The following is a 23,904-nucleotide window of genomic DNA, read 5'->3' as shown; positions in this document are numbered from 1 at the left end:
ATCTTCCTACCTATGACTTTCTTGCAGCTAGAACCATAGGTATATGCCACATCTCAAGCAACAATAAAAGAACTTAGCAAATAGAATCATCATTTTCTAGACTTAGCACCTGGGGGAAAGTGAATGAAGTAACTTGAATGAAATAGGTTTTATGAAGGCCAAACTCAGATTTAAGTTCTTCAACTTAATTGTTTTCTGTTCAGTTTTGATATTCATTAAGCTATTAGTTTGTGAGGTAGATTCTCTAGGATTTTACATTGTCTATTTCACCTTTCTAGACATTATTTTACAATCCCTGTGTTTACATTCTTAACCTCTTACTCAGAGTGTGAGAACTTTGACTATAATCAGAAATTCAAAATAGAAATGATCACATTTTCTGCTGCTGTCATTTCTTATTTTAGTAAGAAATAAAATCTATAAAAGGAAGTTCTGCAAGAACTACATGTGACAGAATCAGTTGAGCCATGCCCAGGAGATATCTTTCTGGGTATAACTGAATGTATCATTGTTGGGCGAGAAAGTATTATTTGCAGTTTCCTTTCCACCACAGGAGAGCCTTTCTTTTGTAACTTGTTCACCATTGAGTTCTGTGCCCTTCGTAACTGAGTGCAGGATGCTTTCTTCCCTTGGCCATTATAATTAGAGTTTCTGATCTGGGCAAATGGTATTCAGAGCTGGGTGGAATTTGACTTGGACCAATGATCTTTTTCCCTTTTTCTTCGTATTAAGTAGAATATGCTGCTATGTAACTTCTCTGCCCTCTGAGCTAGCACAAAGTCTGTCTTTTCTTAGACAATACTTTCAAAGATTTGTTGTGAAAAATACTTCTTGGCCACCACTATTCTTATCTGTCAAGAGAAGAACTCAAATTTAACCTGGTATAATAAGTCATTTCTCTTCTATTTTGCTTCAGAGTGCTCTCTGTCCTTAATTTTAATCATGAATATGTCTATTGAAAACTGAGAACCTTACTTGGAATTCTTTTCATAGTCCAGAAACAGTAAAACGTATTTCAGAGTTATTTGCTCACATTTACTGGCAAGAATATTCTAAACAATAATGTGATAGGTTTGTAATATATCACTCATTGATGGAGTATTTATTTACTGAAACCGTACAAAAAAGCTATCATAATAGTTTCACCACCACCAAGAAAAACACTTAAACCCCTACTCGGAAGGTTTGAATCATAGTGATGCACAAGTTGAGAAACGACAGTATCCCACTTAAGTTTCCAGTGATACACTGTGCATACTTGTCAAGTATTCAGGGAAAACTCCAAAAGTGAATTTGCATGAAAGTTGTCATCAACTCATTCTGGCTTCATCCAGTATCAATAAGGATTTTGATAACACTTACTCCCTTGTTAGGATCCTGAGTCCTAATTGAAGTAAAGCAATAGTTTCATGTTTCTTCTGTCTCTACATCAACATCTTGGGCAAAGAAACTCTGTAAGAGTCCTTTGGGCAAAATAGATGAAGATATCAGTACTTGTGGATGTAATACTTATATTTCATTTTCTCTTGAAAATCAGTTTCATTCAGACCCTTAGCTTAACAACAATCATTATGGGGAAAAATATTTCAGGTTGGTGGTGTTTATCTTTTGAAATATCAGAGTGCCTCCAACTAGCACAACATTTCCCGGCTCTTCATAACTAGAAATAAAAACATGAAGCCAGGTGTGGTAGGTAGCACATACCTATATACCCAGCACTCAAGAGGTAGAAGCAGGGGGATCTCATTTGAGAATGGCTTGGGCAAAGTTAATGAGACCCTATCTCACTAACAAAATAATAAAACAAAAACAAAAGGGCTGGGATGTAGCTCAAGTGGTAGAACAATTGACTAGTGAGCAAAGAACACACATAAGGCCCTGGGTTCAATCGCCAATACAAAAAGGAAAAACCCTCTATTTAGCAGAGTTCAATCGTAATAAATAAATTAATAAAATACTGCCTGCCAATTTAATTTACCAAATTTCAATAGAGCACATACTGATATTTTGGGAGACTCAGAACCTGTATTTGAGACTTAGCTCTGCCACTACCTAGCTATGTGGCTTGGTGATCAACAAGCATCCTCTCTTACAATGCAATAATAAAATAAAAGCCTTCTTAATTGATGTAGTCAACATGAAGTGTTCCAGTAGCAAATATTGAGTTTTAAATTTTAGCCCATCCATCTGCTACCTATATGACCTGTGGCAAAATACCAAACTTGTCTATGCAAAGTGTAAAGTGGGGATAAGAAATACCAATTCCAAAGAGTTGTTATGAGGAATATACGAGTCAGTAGATGTGGTGTTAAGAATATTGATTTCTAGACTCAAAACTCTAGCTTTAGAAGATAATTTTTAAAACAAAAGTTTCTACTTAATCCACTTTAGGATTGGTCATTAATAAAGTTCTAAAAATGGCATGAACTGAAGTCGCCAACTTCTTGATAGGAATTTCTCCCATCAAATAATGAAGCTTGAAACTTGTTTTGTTTGTTAATAGGGTCTCTCTGTAGCCCAGGTGGGACTTGAACTCTAAGCAATTCTCTTGCCTTGCCTTCCTAAGTGCTGGAATCATAGGCATCCACCAGCAAGCCTGGCTGAAGCTTAAATTTTAGTAAAAGATTTTTCCTTTCCCAGAGCCTTTTGGAGCCACTGTATGTTTCTGCCAGTAGTTTTGCATATTGACACATATTTAAGGAAAGAGCTATTCCTTGATCTGCTGATATTATGTTTACCATCCAGATATACTTATACTCAGTTGAGGACTTTTGTCTTTAGAATCTCTTACCGAGTCACTTTCTTTTCTTGAAAGATTCATTCCATTGGTGTCTCCAGCCAAGATTCGGTCGTGTATGTGCCAAGATTACCCTCCCTATACACATTTTACTGAGATTTCAAGATGTGGTTTCAGCAACAGGTAGTAGGCCTTTCACATTACAATCACAAGTTATTGATTAAATTAGGTGTGGTGGCACATGCCTATAATCCCAATGCTAGGGAGGCTGAGGCAGGAGGATCATGAGTTTGAGACCAGCCTAGGCTACAAAGAAAGACCCTGTCTCAAATAAACTCTAGGAATTTAATTCTCTAGTGTTAACAGAACTACATTTTAATCCAGATTATCAATCATCTATTACTGCTGGTACCATTTTAAGACTTTCCAGAAGTTATTTTCCCAGATACCTCAGCACTCATTTAATAGTATTAAATGATACCCTCTAGCTCACTTTCTAATCTGCAGAGCTTGCTGTAGCTTCTTTATTTATAAGCTTTTCCCTTTTATTCCCACTCTTAGTATTGCACTGAAAACTAGTAGATACTGCCAAGCTGTTACAGCACTCTGAAGAGATTCTACTTATTGGGCTAGCACCCGAGGAAGCAGCAGGTCTGTGTCCTGTGAGGTTCTGGAAAGGACCTTGTGTCTCATGCAACATACCCTCAGAGAGCCAAGCACATTGATAAGTGATAATGGCCTTTTGAAGAAGTGCTGGCTCTTTCAGATTCTGTTTGAGATTTTTGAGCTTTTTTTCCCCATAATTGTTTTCATTTTGTCTCAGAAAATATTCTTGCAGCAGGACCAGTGTACTAGTATTGATTCTTCTTGGAATATGCTGTTTAATCTCCAAGGAACAAAATCTTAAATTTCATGTAAACAGATTTTTCATTGATTTCATTTGTTTGTTTTAGATACTGCAAACGTATAAAGGTATTTGTATCCTAAGACTTTTTATAATCACTTTTTTTTTGGTGGTACTGGGGTTTGAACTCAGGGCCTTGTGCTTGCTAGGCAAGCACTCTACCACTTGAGCCATGCCCTCAGCCCTCTAAGACTTTTTTTCTAGCTTTATTGAGGTACAATTAACAAGTAAGCTTTTCTTAAAAAAAAAAATAATAAATTGTGATAAGTGTAGATTCTTCATTCCCACATGAATTCTCAAGCACCATATGGAAACACTGTTTCTAGGTCAATGGCATATTTCTTATTCTTGTGTGTGCTAGTAGATGTACTAAGTGATAATTTGCAGTTATCACAGATATTCCTTACATTTCTGGAAAGCAGAGGTAATCTGAGTATCCACTTAAATGAATATAATACATGTAGTTTCAAACAGCCCATTATTTTTTTATTAACATTTAAGTTACCACTAAGATACTAAGAGCTGTATTAAAAAAAACACATTTATAAGAATAATGTCTAAAATGGTGGGTTTTTTGTTTTCTGGGTTATTTTGGTGTTTTATTTTTGCATTGTAGCCATTTTCACATATGCAAGTCAATGACATCAGTTGCATTCACAATGCATTTTCAGAACTTCTTCATGTTCCCAGAGTTTCTATAACTAATAAGCAATAATTCTAGTAATAATAAAACTAATAAGCAATAATTCTCCATCTTCCTCTCCCTGGGCAGTGATAACCACTGTTCAATTTTCTGTCTCTGAATTAGCCTATGCTAGATATTTAATATATGTGGAATCCTACAATTTTAGTTCTTTTGTGTCTGCTTATTTCACGTAACAAAATGAAGGATCATCCATGATGTAGCATGTATTAGAATATCATTCTGAGTAATATTCCATTGTGAGTATATACCACTCTTTGTTTATCCATTCATGTGTTGATGGACACATGTTTCCAACTTTTGGCTGTTGTATCCTGCTATGGACATTGATATACAAGTTTGAATCTTTGCTGATAAAGGACCATCAGACTTTTCCATAACAACTACATCAGCACCCACATTTCTTTTTTCCTTTTTTGATGGTACTGGGGCTTGAACTCAGGGCCTCACTTGCTAGGCAAGTGCTTTACCACTTGAATCACTCTGCCAGCCCCATTTTGTGTTGGATTTTTTTGAGATGGGGTTTTGCAAACTATATTGCCTTGGGACTAGCTTCAAACCACTATCTCTGATCTCTGATCTCTGCCTTGTGAGTAACTTCAGCGTTACAGACATGAACTAATAGCGCCCAACTAGCATTTACATTTCTATCATTACATCCAAGCCAAGGGTCGCAATTATTGTAAGTCCTCATCAACACATGTTATTTTCTAGTTTTTAATAATAGTCATCCTAATGAGTGTGAAGTAGAAATGGTACATTCTTAATATAATGAAATATTACCTCTTAGTTTGTAACTCTACATGAGTCAATTGGTATATCTTAACAAACTTAACTTTGGCGGGTAAGATCTTTATTTAAAATGACAGTGGTGATGGTGATATCATCTCCAGCTTGGGTTTGTCTCTCCCAAAAATGATATTTTATTATTACCTGAAGTAATGACCTTTGTCCTGCACAATATAGCATAATGTTAAATTAAAATGAGCAGTTCAGGGCTGGTGGAGTGGCTCAGGCAGTAGAGGGCTTGCCTAGCAAGCATGAGGCCCTGAATTCAAACCCCAGTACCGCCAAAAAAAAGAAAAAAAGGTTTAAAATGAGCAGTTCATAAAGACTTTAGGCTCTTTTTTTTTTTTCTTGACTCCTCCCCCTCCACACATGCACACAACTAGGGATTGAACCTAAGGCCTCAAGCGTCCTAGATAAGCACTTTACCACTCGATTTATGCCCCCAGCTCTTTTGCCTTTATTTTGTTTTTAAGACAGAGCTTGCTAACTTTCCCAGGCTAGCTTTAAACTTGTCTGCCTCCTGAGTGGCTGGGATTACAGTCATGGACTACCATGGCTTACCTTACTGTGTTCTTATAATAATCATAGAAACAATATAAAATTAATTTGATGTTTTGAATTATTTAAATCAAAATTTCCCTAATTCCAATAAAAACACCTTAGATTTTCTTAGCAGTTACTTGAGAATTTAAAGGCAAAAAGTAAGTATAAGAAATTGACATTAAACAGTGCTTCTCAAACTGTAAAATGAAGAGTAGTAATTTTGATAAAAGTCTGTTCTAATCTATAGGTCTCATAGGGCCTGCTATTCTAGTTGTCTAATAAACCCCTCAGAAGTGGCAATATTGCCTGCCAGGGGAATACTCCTTGAGTTGCAAGAATTTAAAGTGTTAATGAGGGTAAAACCTAATTGACAAAAAATGTTTTGTAGCTCTTAAGTTATTCAAAACAATGTTACGTATCTTCGGTAATCTATTTGGAACTTTTAAAATGTGTAAATGAATTTACTGATTCTTTAAAAAAAAAAACTAGTCTGATGGTATCAGGCTTTGGAATCATATTTTCAGTTCCAGTTTCTGTTGAAATGCCTCATGTCTCATTAGTCACTGGGTTTTAGTCTTGTCTCACATCAGAATTGTACAAATACTTCCCATCTTTGTTTTCTACCTTGATACTGATAAAGAATATTTCTAAGTGCCTTTTTTATTTTCTTCCTTAGGGAGTGCCTTGGAGAAGCACATGAGCCTTGTGACTGCCAAACATGGAAAAATTGGCTACAAAAAATAACTGAAATGAAACCAGAAGAACGTAAGAAGGATTTTAGATAGCTATACTACATATTTCCTAATAGCATTCAAAATATAATGTAACCTTATTTCTTATAATCTTTAAGAGGTTTTCATGTTTGTTAATGCTAGATCTCCCATATTTAGCATTGCTCCTCTAGCTGACATCCTTTTTGGAGATCAGAGAATTTATGAAAGGAGGAATCATAGACAGGTCCCATGCTTCTAAAAAGACTTTACAACCTAAGGTAAACAGAGCAAATGGAGGTCACATTTAGCCTTCCCCTTTTACCTGATCTTTGGGTTTTGTTTTGGTTGAGGAGGGGGTTGTTGTTTTTATTTGTTTATTTGTTTTTTGTTATACAGGGGATCTAACCCAGGGTTTTTCACATTCTAAACAAGTACTGTCTTACTGAACTATAACCCCAGTCCTTGTAGCCCTTTTTTTGTTCTAGAGTGGGCCCACCTATTTTTTTTTTTTGTATTTTATGCAAAGGTAGTATATGATCTGAGCTTGTCATTTTCTAAATGCTTTTAGTGAAGAATAAGACAAGTTAATTTCTTGCTATTAGGTGGTTCTATGATTCTAACTACATGAAATAACATGTCTGTAACTGTTGTTATTGAGAATTCCATAACACATATTATCTCTGTTACCTTCACAGAAATGCTATGAGGTAATGTTAGTAATCCTATTTTAAAGATAAAACTACTTCTTAGGTTGGGTTGAATGACACAGGACAATACGCCTAGTGGTGGAGTAGGTTGAATCTCTGAGGAGAAGCCTTTTTAAAACCTTCCCAGTATCAATTACTACATTTAATAAATTACATCTGCTTTGTAATAATTTCCCATCTCCTAAAATGTTTTATAGCATGGACTATGAATTGGGTTTGAACATATTTGCAGAGGCTGAGATGTGAAATGGCACTGGGAGAGACTGGATAGCAGCTATGAGACCTTACAGGCTTGCATTCTATCAGGGAATTTCCTGTTGCTCAAGGGTTGGTGCTCAGCATTTTAGGTCCAAGCATTTTGTTCATTGAGGGTAGAATGTCACTTACTTTTAATAGAATAAGCCATGAGTACATTATTTAAGTTACGAAGTAGAATTATCAGAGATACATTTTTAATAAAATAGCTGTACTGTGAAGGGTGAGATAGAACAGAGTTAGGGAGAAGACTCTTAGTTTGGGCCAGAGAACAGATGCTATTAATCAAAGTTAGCAGATTCAGATAAAGGTCTTACTTTCAAGGAAAAATAATGGGGCATGGTGTAGACATTTTAAACTTGAGGTAGTTGCAGGACATACATGTAGAGTTGTCCTGTGGAATTTTAGAATTACTTGTGTCAAGTTCAGAAGAGATGCCATCAAAATTTAGAAGTAATGTTTTCATTTTTAAATGGTATTTTCATTATTTATAAGTGCTCTCATGTGTTGGAATACAGAAATAAGATGCCTTCTGTGCTTCTGAAATTTATATTTTAGGATGAGATATATTACAAATCTGGGAGAACATTGTTCCTCTGGTAAATTGTGGAGGAGGGGAATAACAAGAACAAGGTAATCAGTTATCTCTGGGAGATGTATCAGGGTCTACTGAAATGCTAGGTAAGAATACCATACCTGAGACCTACTTCAGAATGTCCAGGTGAGAGGCTCTGAGAGCTTAAACAAGATGGACAATGCATATGGGAGAGATGTGCTTTACAGAAAGACAAAGAAGATATAATTTTATTAAGCTGGAACTCTAGTGTGCTTACTAGTTGCCTAGAAAGTTAAAAGCACCACAAGAAAGTAGTCTAGGGTCCTATTTTATTTTTGAGTAAAAAAAATGACCTAAAGTATCTGATTTGAGTCATAAGGCAACTTTTTTTTGTTGTTTTATTATTCATATGTGCATACAAGGCTTGGGTCATTTCTCCCCCATGCCCCCACCCTCTCCCTTACCACCCACTTTACCCCCTCCCTCTCCCCCCACCCCCTCAATACCCAGCAGAAACTATTTTGCCCTTATCTCTAATTTTGTTGAAGACAGAATATAAGCAATAATAGGAAGGAACAAGTGTTTTTGCTGGTTGAGATAAGGATAGCTACACAGGGAGTTGACTCACATTAATTTCCTGTGCGTGTGTGTTACCTTCTAGGTTAATTCTTTTTAATCTAATCTTTTCTGTAGTTCCTGGTCCCTTTTCCTATTGGCCTCAGTTGCTTTTAAGGTATCTGCTTTTAGTTTCTCTGCGTTAAGGGCAACAAATGCTAGCTAATTTTTTAGGTGTCTTACCTATCCTCACACCTCCCTTGTGTGCTCTCGCTTTTATCATGTGCTCATAGTCCAATCCCCTTGTTGTGTTTACCCTTGATCTAATGTCCACATATGAGGGAGAACGTACAATTTTTGGTCTTTTGGGCCAGGCTAACCTCACTCAGAATGATGTTCTCCAATTCCATCCATTTACCAGCGAATGATAACATTTCGTTCTTCTTCATGGCTGCATAGAATTCCATTGTGTATAGATACCACATTTTTTTAATCCATTCTTCAGTGGTGGGGCATCTTGGCTGTTTCCATAACTTGGCTATTGTGAATAGTGCCGCAATAAACATGGGTGTGCAGATGCCTCTGGAGTAACCTGTGTCACAGTCTTTTGGATATATCCCCAAGAGTGGTATTGCTGGATCATATGGTAGACCAATGTTTAGCTTTTTAAGTAGCCTCCAAATTTTTTTCCAGAGTGGTTGTACTAGTTTACATTCCCACCAACAGTGTAAGAGGGTTCCTTTTTCCCCCGCATCCTCGCCAACACCTGTTGTTGGTGGTGTTGCTAATGATGGCTATTCTAACAGGGGTGAGATGGAATCTTAGTGTGGTTTTCATTTGCATTTCCTTTATTGCTAGAGATGCTAAGCATTTTTTCATGTGTTTTTTGGCCATTTGAATTTCTTCTTTTGAGAAAGTTCTGTTTAGTTCACTTGCCCATTTCTTTATTGGTTCATTAGTTTTGGGAGAATTTAGTTTTTTAAGTTCCCTATATATTCTGGTTATCAGTCCTTTGTCTGATGTATAGTTGGCAAATATTTTCTCCCACTCTGTGGGTGTTCTCTTCAGTTTAGAGACCATTTCTTTTGTTGAGCAGAAGCTTTTTAGTTTTATGAGGTCCCATTTATCTATGCTATCTCTTCGTTGCTATGCTGCTGGGGTTTCGTTGAGAAAGTTCTTACCTATACCTACTAACTCCAGAGTATTTCCTACTCTTTCCTGTATCAACTTTAGAGTTTGTGGTCTGATATTAAGAACCTTGATCCATTTTGAGTTAATATTGGTATAGGGTGATATGCCTGGATCTAGTTTCAGTTTTTTGCAGACTGCTAACCAGTTTTCCCAGCAGTTTTTGTCGAAGAGGCTGCTATTTGTCCATCGTATATTTTTAGCTCCTTTGTCAAAGACAAGTTGGTTATAGTTGTGTGGCTTCATATCTGGGTCCTCTATTCTGTTCCACTGGTCTTCATGTCTGTTTTTATGCCGGTACCATGCTGTTTTTATTGTTATTGCTTTGTAATATAGTTTGAAGTCAGGTATCGTGATACCTCCTGCATTGTTCTTTTGACTGAGTATTGCCTTGGCTATTCGTGGCCTCTTGTGTTTCCATATAAATTTAACGGTAGATTTTTCAATGTCTTTAATGAATGTCATTGGAATTTTGATGGAAATTGCATTAAACATGTAGATTACTTTTGGGAGTATAGATATTTTTACTATGTTGATTCATAAAGCAACTATTTTAAGATTGGCAATTATTTGTAGTTGTCTCTTACCATTTTAAGATTATCAGTCATTTCATACCAACAGATAAGTTTTTTATAGGGAAGGAGAGGAAGAGAGACCTGGCTATTGGAAAAGACTATTGGTGGGATTGTGAAAGAATATTCTTGCATATGATAATGATCCTGATAAGAAGAAGAAAGAAATAGAAGACTAGAAAATGGTATACATGTTATGAACATGGTTACTTCTGGAGTCTAGAGAAGGACACTGCAGATTAAAAACTCACCCTTGAAGAGCCTAAATAGAATTTGATTCAGAAAGGTAGATGAATGTTAGGAAATAGGATATGTGATAAGAGATCACCTGAGAATGAGCCAACACCAAGACTGCAAAGAAAGTTCCAAGTGTCAAGAAAAACCTAGGGGTTTTCTTACATACTGATGTGTGTCCTCCACATGTGAAAGAGGATGACCAATAGGCTACTGTTAATCACCACCTAAATTTGTGAAATTTAGGGTGAGGCTTACAGCAGACAATTATAGTTCTAAAGTAAAACGTGATCATTAAATATACATAAAATGATATTCTAAAAAAAGTATGACAGTGCTATTTTATGTTTTTATTACTTTGTGTCATAAGCATTTTTATCTGCATTTTTATGCAAAAAATGGCATAAGCATTTTTTTGTTGCTGTCTGTTAGAGACAGGGACTTGCTATGTTGCCCAGGTTGACCTCCAATTCATGATCTTCCTGCCTCATCCTTCTGAGTAGCTAGGATTATAGGCATGTGCCACCATGTCTGGCTCTCATAACATTTTTAATCAAGCTTACAGATTCATAAGATAGTTTTCGCCCTTAGACTCAGTTTTCCAAAGTCTTTGAAAGGGTAAAACTTAAAAGGAGTGACAAAATCTAATGAGAAGAGGTATTAGAAAATATACTAAAAATCACTTGAAAGAATTAACTTCATATAAAGATATAAATGGGTTTTTCTTGGGGGAAGGAGTAGCTTGTCTTTGGTGGCACTAGGGTTTGAACTCAGGGCTTTGGACTTGTTAGGAAAGCCCCTCTACCATTTCAGCCACACTACCAGCCTCACATTGTTTTTTTAAGCACTAAATTGCCCATATTGTGTCAGAGCAAGAAGTTGGAATGATTATATTTTCTGTGAAATGGTGAATAATTTACAATTTTTTTCATATTTCATATTCAATAAATGGTTATAGAATGGAATTCATATTGTCTATTAAAAATTCAGTCATTTAAAATCAACTTTTCAAATTCTGATTCTACTACTAAGTCTTAAATTCTATATATTCTTATATTCTATCACTTTATTAAGTGAAGTCATTGTCTCTTACCAAGAGATTTAAACACTCTAGATTATTTTAAAAAACAAGATCAAGATATAATAAACATGTAACTGAACAGAAGAGTTTCCAAATCAGTAGGGGTGAAGAAGACTTGGCAGATAGTTTGACGGGAGATGAGGTATTGCAGATGTTTATGAACAGTATGTACAAAGAAACAGATATATGGAATATGCCTGTTCAGAGAATTAGAAGTGAAAACATCTTCCCCACATAATATTTTATTATAGTAATAGTTGGTTTTTTCCTGACCATAATTCATGCAATCCACTAGAATGCAGTTAGGAGATAACATTCTCTCCGGGAGAAAACTTGTTACGTTGCATACTACACAGCTGCTTTGTTTAATGGCTTTGTGCTTTATGATGACAATGGACAATAAGGGTCATAAAAAATGATGTCGGTGCTGAAGAGAGGAGAACAACCACTGCTTTTATATTAAAATTTGATATTTTAAATGTGGAAAACACTCAGTGATTATAATAATACCTTTTTATGAACAGCATTGCCTCCACAGCTTGACCATATTATCCATAAGTATACAAAAGTCCATTCAAAATTCCTATCCCCACCAAATTATCTGAGAATTCCCCATGTTAGCACCCTCATTGAACTATCTTCTACAAGTAGGTTTATAACTGGAGTGAAGTCTGATCGCTGCATTGTTGCTGTTGTTTGTCTCTGCTACATAGAATTGAAATATTGTGCTTGGTAGTCTAACATGTTGGTAGAAATTTAAATGGGTAGTTACTCAGGGTTCCTGCAGTAAAACAGCCCCACTCCTCGACTGCTAGGCTTCATCAAAGGGTGGTGCATGGTCCCAGCCCCTGTACTTCATATACAGAGCCACTTCTCAGGCATTGGTCAGCCCAAACCTTTGTCCTCTTTCCCTCTCCAGTAGGTTGTATCTGGAGGTTGGGTAATTTTTAATCTTTAAAAATTCAAAAGGTGTGGTTTCTCCCCTGCTTTGAACAGTGGGGCTAAACCCTTGCCCATGACCCTTTTGAAACTGTCTTTATGTAGTCAAAGCCTCCGTGGGCTCGGTGCTGGTAGCTCATGCTGTTATCCTAGCTACTCAGGAGGCAGAGATCAGGAGGATCATGGTTCAAAGCCAGCCCAGGCAAATAGCTCCACACAGACCCTATCCCGAAAAAACCCTTCACAAAAAAGGACTGGTAGAGTGGCTCAAGGTGTAGGCCCTGAGTTCAAGCACCAGTACCGAAAAAAAAAAAAAAAGCCTCAATGGAATGGAGCACTTTCAATAGTTCTAAAGTGATTTTCTGATGTATGTTTCACTAAAGAAAAGGCAGTGCTAGAAAAGAAAACAAAAGCTACCTAATCACTGCCGTTCTTGAAGGAAAAAAATGTTTGTGTCTCTAGAACTCTCTCCAACTCTACCCCACCCCTCCATTAGAAGAGAAGAGTTTATAAAATACAAAATTTAGATTCTTTTGAAAATCACGGCATTCCTTAAGATTGCAGATTTCAAATTATAGTAGGGTAAATTGAATTTAAGAAGATTAAGTGTACCAGGCACCAGGGGCTGATGCCTATAATCCTAGCTACTTGGGAGGCTGAGATTAGAAGGGTCACAGTTTGAGGCCAGCCCAAGCAAAAAGTTTGTGAAATCCCATCTCAAAAGACAAAAAGATGGGCATAGTGGCGCGTGCCTATCATTCCAGCTACGGCAGCAAACAGAAAATAGCATGGTCCAGGCTGACCTCATCAAAAAGCAAGATCCTATTCCCAAAATAACCAGAACAATAAGGACTGGAGGTGTGGCTCAAGCATTAGAGTGCCTGCCTAGCAAATGTAAAGCCCTGAGTTCAAACCCCAGTACTGCCCCCACCCCAACCCAAGAAAAGAATGAAAAGTTGTTGAGAGGGTAAGAGAAGCTTACCAAGTAAATGGGCCAGATCATGAAGGACTTTGTATTCTTTGCTAAAGTAATTTAATTTTATCTTGTATGTAGTGGGGAGCAATTGAAAGATTTTAAACAGATTTTTATTTTGAAAAGAGCACTGTGTAGGCAGCATGGTTGAGAGTGAGTGAGGGAATGAGCTAGGGAAATAGATTGGTTTTCTGTGCTTTTGTTGTCTAGGCAAGAGGTGTGGAGGGCTATTGCTAAAATAATAAAAAGTGGAAATGGGGAGCAAACGGGAGAAAGTAGTAGAATCAATGGGATGTCCATTAGTAAGGGAACAAGGAGGGTGTTCCAGTACTCCTCGTAGATTGATTATGGACAGATGATCTGGTCATTTTTCACGATAGAGGATAGAAAGAAAAAAAGATTGGACAAAATGTTAGTTTACTTTAGTTTTAGGCATATCACATTAGATTCATTTTAAGTTTACCCAAAGTAATCATGAATTAAAAAAGATGTTGAGCCAGACATAGTGGTACACACCTGTAATCCCAGCATTTGGAGGCTAAGGCAGAATTCTGAGTCTGAGTTTAGGCAGGGCTACACTAACGAGACCCTGCCCAAAAAAAAAAAAAGTTGGTATCTCATTCTTTTCACTATAGTAAAAAAAGTTTCCAGTAATTGTGTTTGCAAGTACCCTGTTTTAGAAATTACTGTCTAAAGTAAATCATTCTTTCTATAATTTTCTTGAATAGTTATTTTAAACAAAGTAACATTGCTTTTTTTTTTTTCTTTTTAACTTTGGATTTTTTACTTTCTGAATTCATTTGGATACAAATTCACAGAGAAATCTCCTTTAAACCATGTTTTATAAATAGGACTTTTGGTATACAACACCTTTTCTAATAATTATTCAAAATCAAGTAGTCCAAAAACTTCGCAATAGTCTTTAATAGGAGCATAAATACTTAAAAAGGAGAAACAACCTGCAAAGAAAAGTCTGTTTCTGCCCACCCTGCCCCGTCCCGAAGTTGTGTTCTAAATCATTTACTTTTATGTTTGTGCTTACTATCCCAAAGTTGTAGGAGTTAGTGAAGCTTATGAGGATGCTGCCAATTGTCTCTGGTTGTTAACTAACTCCAAGCCTTGTGCTAATTGTAAGTCTCCGATACAGAAGAATGAAGGCTGCAATCACATGCAGTGTGCTAAGGTAAGACATTAAAAAGTATTTTGCATGCTTTACAGTTGGAATCTTAATTTAGTTTCTCAGTTCAAAGCAGAAATGTTATTCTGTTAATGAAACCATCAATAAAGTAAGTAATCCAGTAGTATTACTTACCTAAAATGCCAACAAAGATCCACTTGGCTGAAAACCAATTAATATAAATAATGACTTTTAGAGGACTGCAGTCTAGATAGAATATGCCCACCTGACTTCATTGCACAGAAAGAAACTGCCATATGTTTAAAACAAATATTCTGGAGTGAGAGTAACAATATTTTGTTAATGTACACCTGTATTTCTAAACATTTTTGCTACAAAATTGTAATGTCATTCAATTTTTTTCCTTTTATTCAAAGTGCTGTGTTAAAAATGATTATTTAAAATTATTTAATCGACAATGTAATTTTTTCTAATTTAGAATATGAAAGACTAAAATTCCAATAAGATATGTGATTATAAGAATTACTCTTGAATTTTAACCTTGAAGCTTAATGATCATTTTATATATATAAACATATTTATGGTTTTTGCAAGTTATTATATATTTGGTGGTTACTAATTATTTTATGACTCCATATAGTTACAAAATTAATGTGAATGAATTTGCTTAGTGAAGCAGTAATGATTCTCTAAGAGCCAGAAGAAAAAACCTAGTACAGTGTTCTAAGCAAATTCTCAAAAGTGCTTATTAGCTTAGCTAAGGATTAAATTAAAAATACTTTATCTTATTATGATCTTATCTTCAATGTCTTTAGTTTTTTTCTTGTAAAATCCAATATAGACTCCCTAGGTGTATTAAAGAGTATAGATTGACTATAGAAATCAGCAGTTAGCTGCTGAGGTAGAATCCAGCAGTACCTTTATATCCTTCCTAGCACCTAGCTGTAGTAAGTACTTAATAAATATGTATTGAATGAAGGAAAATTAACCATAATAATGACATAGAGGTACCAACTTGAACATATTCTGCTTAAGCTTCTATGGCATTTAAAACAAATTTTTGCCTACATGCTCTGTAAATGTAGTCATCTTATTTAATATGCTATCTAAAATAATTGCAATGAAAATAGAAACTGAAAAGTAGTATTCTTATTATGACATAGAAGACTTATCTAGAAGGTAATAACCTTGCTGTAGAAAAATTGAATACTTTCAGAATATTTTTTAAAGATACGACTATAACATCATGTCACATACAATTGAGCCCAAGCTCTAACACAAAGACTAAATCATAATATGCCTCTGTGTTGATTATGAGTCAGTAGACTTTTTTTTTTAACTGTCTGGAATCAAATGTGTTAAGCATTTTAAAAGAATGACAAGTTTATTATTGTTATTATTTGGCTATGTTGGGGTTTTGAACTCAGGACCTTGTACTTGCTTGCTAGGCAGGTGCTATACCATTTGATCCATGCCCTTCATCCCTTTTTTACTTTAGGTATTTTTCACATCATGTCTCACATTTATGCCAGGGCCTGCCTGAGCCATGATCCTTATATTTTAATGTTTGTTGCATAGCTGGAATAACAGGCATGGGCCTCACACCCATCTTTTATTGGTTGAGATGAGGTCTGCCAAACATTTTTTGCCCAAGGTGGCCTCGAACCACAATTTTCCCAATCTCACCCTCCCTACTAACTAGGATTACATGCATGAATCAATGTACCCAGGTCACTCATTTATTTTAAAAAGATTTTATTCTGTTTATTTCCCCCCTAGATAATTTTTGGTTACTATTTAAGTTTTTCATCCTTAAATATGTTCACTTATTTTTCTTCATCTGAGTCTGTATAAGACATGTGCTCCAACTTAAAAAAAAACTATCATAGTTCTGTATTCTTTCCCATCATAGAAGATAATCTTTGGCTGTTTTATAAATGTTTTGTCTCTAATTTTGAGAAATTAGTAAAGTTGCTTTGAAGGCTATTTATATCAAATCAGGCACAAGATTTGCTCATACTGGGCAAGAAAACAGTTTTCATCAGAACCATGAAATAAGTTCACAGCTTATTGTGTAAGCACATGTTGTGAAGGGATAGATGATTACAGAAACTTTAATTCAGTTCTCTGTCCATGATGTATCAGGCAGACAAAGAAATTAGTAAAGAAATAGAAGGTAGAAATACCATATTACTAAGGTATATGTGATTGTTAAATATATTCAAACTCAATATCCTAGAAATGAGGACAGTGCTATCTTTTCAAGTACCTGTGGAGCACTCACAAAAAAGTTGTCCATTGACTGTCAAAGAAAACCTTTATAGCATTCCAGAAAATCAAAAATAGTAGTAAACAACATTCTCTGGTTCTAAGGGAATAAAATGGAAATTAATAATAAAGTTACTAATGTCCTTTTCACATGGAGATTTTTAAACTTTTAAACAACTCAAGTTAAAAAATGGAAATTAAAGAACTTCTAGAAAAAAATAATGAAAATATTTATCAGAACCTGAGGGTTGCAGCTAATGCAATGCTCAGAAATATGTACAGCCTTATGCACTTAAAACTATACAAAATAATGAATTAAGAATGCACTTCAAAAATTTAGAGAAACAAATGAAGGAGAACCAGCAAGAGGATTTTGTAAGCAGAAATTAGTGAACTAAAATTCTGATAAAGATTGCAGCAATAAATCCAAAAAGTAGTTTTCTGAAGTAAAATAAGATAGGTAAATCTCTAAGCTAGCATAATATTAAAAAAATAGAGTTGAAAGAGTTCACATATGCAGTATTAGAAATAAAGGAAGTAACCAGAGAAACAAACTAAAACAATAACTTTACCTTACCCTTGCAGATGTATTTCAACTTGGATTTCAATGTATTGATTTTCTAAGAAAAAGTCATTAAAACTGATCCTAGAAGAGAGAGAATATCCAAATATTCTCATTCACATAGAGGAAATAAAATTGTTTTTCAAAGATCTCCTCACCGTAGACTGCCTCCATTCCTCTCCATGGGCCCTGACAGTTTCACATTAGAATTTTTTCAAACTTTGAAGGATCAAGTAATTCTAATGTTATTTAAACTATTTCTAGGAATTTTTTTAAGAAAACTTTCAAATTATTTTTATAAAGTGAGTAGAACAGTAATGCCACTTGACAAGATGATGAAAATTAAGACTCTACAGTAATCTTACTTGTAAATAGCAATGCAAAAGTCCCAATAAGCTTTTAGAACACATACATCCACACACAGGTATGCAACGCACACATATGTTAGGAAATATAATCCAACAGAACACATAGAGAGTAATTGACAGGCAGGTTGTTCCAGGAATACAAGAATAGTTCTACATCAGGAAAGCTGTTGTGATACTTATCTTATTGTAGATCCAAAGAGGAAGATCTACTAGTATATATATTTTCTGTAAATACTACAAGACATTTGAAAAGAAAAAATTAGAATGGAGACTTGCCTTAAGTGGTAGAGTGCCTGCCTAGCAAGCGTGAAGCCCTCTGTTCTCCCTGCCCCTAAAAAAGTCAACAAGCTTTCTTTTTAACACACTCAAAAAAAAAAAATGGGAGATAGAATGGATTCTTGTTAAGTATGATAAAAATAAATATATCCGTCCAAAAATAAGCATATTTAATGGAGACACCAAAAGTAATTTCCCTAAACTGAGAACAAAATGAGGATGCCCTTCATCACCAATATTATTAGCATTGAACTGGTAATACCAGTCACCATAATTAGACAATAGAAAGAAGTGAGAAGTGAAAAACTTAGAAATGAGGTGATAAAATTAATTGTTTTAATCCAGGCTGGGTGTTTCACACCTGTAATCCCAGTACTTGGGAGGCTGAGGCAGGAGGATCATGAGTTTGAGGCCAGGCTAGACTACATAGAGAGATCTGTCTCAAAAAAAAGAAAAAAAATCACATGATTTTTACCTAGAAAATGCATGATTGTATACCTAGAAAATCCACAAGAATCAACTGAAAAGCTACAAACAATAGAAATTCTATTAAGTAACAGAGCACAAAATTGGTACATAGAAATAATAATGCACACCAACAGCATCCAGATGAGTACATTCAGAAATATGTCATGCATTTAGAAATAAGCCAAAGTGTGCAAGACTTACATAGAAATAGTTTTAAAGTCCTCTTTAGGACAGAAAAGATGACAGACAAACGGGAATACACCCAAGGTCTTAAATAGAAAATTACAACAAAAATATTAACAAGTTTTTTTTTCTGCATCTTAATTCAAATGTCCTATGGGGGTTGAGGGGTTCACATCCCACTTCTGCCAAAAAAAAGTTCATATGGAAAATCAAGGTAAGAATAACTAGGAAAACTGAAAAAGAAAAGTACAGGAGAACTAGCCTTGTGAAATAATAAGCCATATGCCGTATTAGCCTTACTAATTAACAATATAATGCTGGCATGTGAATAAACAGGTCATGAAACAGAATAGAAAGCAAGCCCAGAAAATGTACACACTTACATAAGAATTTAATATATAATAAATGTCATATCTTACCCAGTGAAGAAACATCAATATTCAGTAAGTGGTTTGGGGATAAATGAGCAGCTATGTGGGGAAAAAATAAAATTAAATTGCTACTGTAATATTATATACCCAGATACTTTTCCAATAGTTCAAAGATTTCAATGTTCCTTTAAAAAATAAGTTTAGTACAGAAGACAAATAGATTTGGAATGGAAGATCTTTCTAACTGACTCAAAATCCATAAGCTTAAAACCAGAAGATTTCATTTTATTTTCATACTGGAATGCTCATATTTTTGGCATTGTCTTCTACTTATGGTATACAAGGAAGTGACATTTTCTTTAAAATGGGAAATAGATTTTATGTCAGTTGTTGTACCTTTTGAACTTATTTCCAGTTTCAATTTGTCAAACTTACCAGATGTTTTCAACATAGACTGGTGAAACTTTATAGACCAATGTCAGATTACTACACACTTAAAAAATGAAACATTTATCAGTATCTTTTTTCATTATTTGGAAAGTGTCCTGTTGATATTTTTAATGATTCCTTGTGATTGCTTCACATATTGATTTTCAATTTAATTTATCCATCAATAATTTTAAACTACCCCTGCATCTTTCCATAATACAGATAAGCTATCCAAAGGAAACATAAAGGGGACACATCTCTGAGATTCATTTCTGGTCACACAAGCAGGATTGTTTAATCATTACACATCGTTTTATGAGAAAGCAGAACATCATTTGTCTATTAACATAGAAATGTTTACATAATATGTTTTCTTTTGAAGTGCAAGTATGACTTTTGCTGGATTTGCCTAGAGGAATGGAAAAAGCATAGCTCTTCCACTGGAGGTTATTACAGATGTACTCGTTATGAAGTTATTCAGCATGTGGAGGAGCAGTCCAAGGAAATGACTGTGGAGGTAAAGAGAGCCTGTTAAACCAGCACCATTGCATAAGCCTGTTAATACCATTTCTTCTTTTCCTGTCTTCATCTTAATGAAGCATCAAATTGAATGCACTTTAGAGTGGCCTTTAATTTAAATAAATAGCTCTAAAACTTAGGATTTTTTCTTTTAAGTTTTCTATTTTTTATTTTGGTTAAAGATATGAAAAGTCCAGCTTCAGCCTGCCTCTCTAAAGACTTAAAAACAATTTTAACATAATTTCAACAATACAATATTTTATTACAACATACAGTTAAGTATCTTAGTATGTTCAGCTACCATAGTCTGGGTAGCTTAAACAACTGACATTTATTTCTCATACTTCTGGAGGTTCTGACATTAAAGATCAAGATTCCAGGTGACTGGTTCTTGGCAGGCGTTCTCACCTTGATTTACAGACAGACAGCCACCTTCTCACCTATGTCCTCACGTTGGCTGGGAAAGAGAGCTGTGGTCCCCTCTTCCTCTTATAATGGTACCAGTCCTACCAGAATAGATCCTACCCTAATGACCTTATTAACTTCTGTTACCTCCTCACAGGTCTTGTCTCCAAACAAGACACACTAGGGGTTAGGGCTTCAACACAAATTTTGAGGGGACTCAAATCAGTCTATAGCAATAACCATGTAATAAAACATTGAAGATGTGGGGTTACAGGTTTAGTGGTTTATCATGGGAATACAAATGTAAGACTTTGTTCTAGGAGCCTTTAAAATGTATTGGATTTTATATTTGCTCAACAGAATAATCAGTAAATCTGTATGTATTGCTATCTTTTACTAATAAAAACATTAAATAATTCTCCCCAAAACCAATTTTAATAGTTGTTTTTTAAAAAGTCATCCATGGACTTTTGTTTCCTAGGCTGAGAAAAAACATAAACGATTTCAGGAACTTGACAGATTTATGCACTATTATACAAGATTCAAAAACCATGAGCATAGTTACCAGGTATGTCCCAAATCATTTCAAATGAGCTAAACTGTACTGTTATGAATGAATAAATAAAGAGAATGCTTTAAATTATTTATTTCTGTTCCTTTAGCTAGAACAACGCCTTCTTAAAACAGCCAAAGAAAAGATGGAGCAATTGAGTAGAGCTCTCAAAGAAAGTAAGTTCTACGTGGTATATGTGATAGTTAATATAAAATATCCTTCCAAACTAAGTCAGTTTACTGGTAGGAGGTTAGGCCCCTATAGGTATACATTAGATCCATTAGCCCCTTTTGGTACTGCTTTGAGTTCTTTTAAGCCCTGAGTACAGCCTAACAGATGAGGCCGCTGTGATTGTGTTTTCTACCAGGCACCTAAAAGCTCCTTTTAATGCAGCCTTCACTGTAGCAGACAAAAACACATCACAGTTTTGTTTACTCTGTGCTTTGCTGATGTTCTAGTCTTGAGAAAAGTGGATTGGTGGTTACTCTAACCTAGTTGAAGGGAACAAGATACACATGCTATTCAATTGTTAAGTAACTGAATATCCAGAAATCTTTTAGAAAATTTAGCATAATGTCTAATGGAGTAGAAGCCAAATGCAGTTTGGGGAGTAATCATTTCACTGGCAAATAATGAAATTGAGGTCAAAAAGCAAAGCTATGAGAAGGGTTAAGTTGTGAATCCTTAATTGAAAGTTATAAAAAACAAATCCCTAAATATGAATTCAGTGTTGGTTGGATCATTAGGACGTTATATCCCACAATGACTCCATTGAGTTCAAATTCTTGTATGTTTGTTTTTAAAAGTAACATTTTTTAAATAATCATATCTTGTATATGAAAACTGTATTTTAAGCCTAAAAATGTGATACTTACATTTTCTCCATTTATAAAATGAGTACTAACATCCATTTTGTGAGATTAATATTATAAGATAGTAAGCATAAGTTAAATAGATTCTAATGGAGTAGAGAGTGTCCATATCAGCTTAGTCTCCTTGTTAATTATTAGTTTGTAGATATCAATAATACATTGTACCAATATCAAACTTTGGAAGTACTGCCTACAATGAAATTGAAATGAAAAGTCTCACAGAGTGTATAGTTCCTTTAGCGAGGATTTTTGTCTATTTCATCACTAATGTATCCCTCGTGCTTAGAACTGTGCCTAACATACATTAAACACTCAGTATTTGCAGATTCAAATTATTGCTTTTGTTCAACATACCTGAAGTTCCAGGCAGCATAGTAATATATGAAAAAATATAAAATCAAATGTATAAACCAGGTACCAGTGACTCATTCCTGTAATCCTAGCTACTTTGAGGCTGAAATTGAGAGGATCACTGTTCATGGCCAGCCTGAGCAGATAGTTCATGAAACCCCATCTCCAAAATAACCAGAGTTTTTACTGGACTGCAGGCATTGCTCAACCAGTAGAGTACCTGCTTTGCAAGCACAAAGCCCTGAATTCAAAGCCCAGCCCACCAAAAAAAATATATAGCAATTGAAAAGGGAAATGAACTTCATAAGCTTCTCACACACACAATGAGCAAGGGGGAGGGGTGCTTGGTTTGTTTTGTTTTTTACATCTTAGCTCAGATGCCAACCCTTGGGACTGAATGTACTCAGAAATTGTAGGACAGTCTATAGATCAGTTTGTGTACATGCACATGTAATAATCTTTGTAGAGGCATACAGAACAAGCTGATTTTCAGCATTATTTATTTAGTTTCTATAGCTTAATTTCTGTTTATTTGCAGCTGAAGAAAAAGCTAGAATGTTATAATGATATCTTTGCCTTATTTTATTAAGAGAATTTTCCCCCCTCCTCCTCAATCTTCTTCCCTTTTTTTTTTTCTCCCTAACATTGTTATCTAGTTGTTCCTCACAGTGTAGTGTCTTTTATCATACAATGGTGTTTTTACAGAGGCATAGTTATTATTAAACTTATTTTTTTTCAAGCAGGCAAGCAAGCAACTTAGCAAAAGCATTGATTCAAATTCTTAAGCATCAAAATTCCCGGGGAGATAATATGAAAATTTTAGTAACGCGGTATCCTTTGTGTTGACCTAAAGCCACATTTGTTTTCCAGTAGGGTAACAACAGAATGAGTATGTGCATTCCTTCATGGCTACTGGGCTGTGGGAGCAGTACTTTACTTATAAATATAGACATGTCACCTATGAGTGTTTTATGTAGATTGTCAGTCTAGTTCAAATACTTTACTTTTCTCTCAGGAATTCTTTTATTTAAAAAAAACATAGTTTAATTTTATAAATAGAATACTTACAAAAATTTCACTGTGCCTCACTTATTTTATAGCTGAAGGAGGCTGTCCAGATACCACTTTCATTGAAGATGCAGTTCATGTGCTCTTAAAAACTCGGCGTATTCTCAAGTGTTCTTACCCATATGGATTTTTCTTAGAACCTAAAAGCACAAAGAAAGAAATATTTGAACTAATGCAAGTAAGATACCTTTTTAAATTATATTTAAAAGGGGTAAAGTTATTATGAAAACAGGTTTTTCTCCTCTTTCAATCACTTAACTAACTTTTGACTAATTTGGGTGTGACTACTAAAACAATTTTGTTCTTATTTTAAAAATGGTTTTTAAATGTCAGCTTATTAATGCTGACATTTTCTTATGTTTAATTTTGTTTGAATGAGTTCTGGGCTGTGCTAACATTTCTTTGTTTTCAACTGATTAAAGTGGAAATCTGGCCTATTTATGATCAGGTTATTTTGTCTTCAAGGATAAAACAAACCACATTACATACTAGATTAGAAAGTTACTTTTTTGCCAGTCTATTTTAAAAATACAACTCAGAATATTACAGTATTTTTTTTTATTTCTTTTTTTTTTTACAGTGTATTCAGTTTTTTTTTTCATTTTTCTTTTATTATTCATATGT

The 23,904-nt window shown here is 34.9% G+C and overlaps 1 protein-coding gene across 6 annotated transcripts in view; it reads left to right on the top strand.

The window, feature by feature from the left end:
• Positions 1 to 23,904, top strand: part of Ankib1 (ankyrin repeat and IBR domain containing 1) — a 129,643-nt gene that overhangs the window by 94,297 nt on the left and 11,442 nt on the right. For all 6 annotated transcript variants that reach the window (XM_074064750.1, XM_074064748.1, XM_074064749.1 and 3 more), the window contains exons 10-15: positions 6,353 to 6,441; positions 14,502 to 14,632; positions 19,895 to 20,029; positions 20,918 to 21,004; positions 21,099 to 21,165; positions 23,313 to 23,458. In XM_074064750.1, the coding sequence (XP_073920851.1) occupies positions 6,353 to 6,441; positions 14,502 to 14,632; positions 19,895 to 20,029; positions 20,918 to 21,004; positions 21,099 to 21,165; positions 23,313 to 23,458 (655 nt within the window). The remainder of the gene's footprint in view (positions 1 to 6,352; positions 6,442 to 14,501; positions 14,633 to 19,894; positions 20,030 to 20,917; positions 21,005 to 21,098; positions 21,166 to 23,312; positions 23,459 to 23,904) is intronic.

The sequence above is a fragment of the Castor canadensis genome, chromosome 2 (genome assembly GCF_047511655.1).
Source record: "Castor canadensis chromosome 2, mCasCan1.hap1v2, whole genome shotgun sequence".
Lineage (NCBI taxonomy): Eukaryota > Metazoa > Chordata > Mammalia > Rodentia > Castoridae > Castor > Castor canadensis.
Note: the sequence above shows the minus strand (reverse complement) of the source record. Positions and strands in the feature narration are given on the sequence as shown.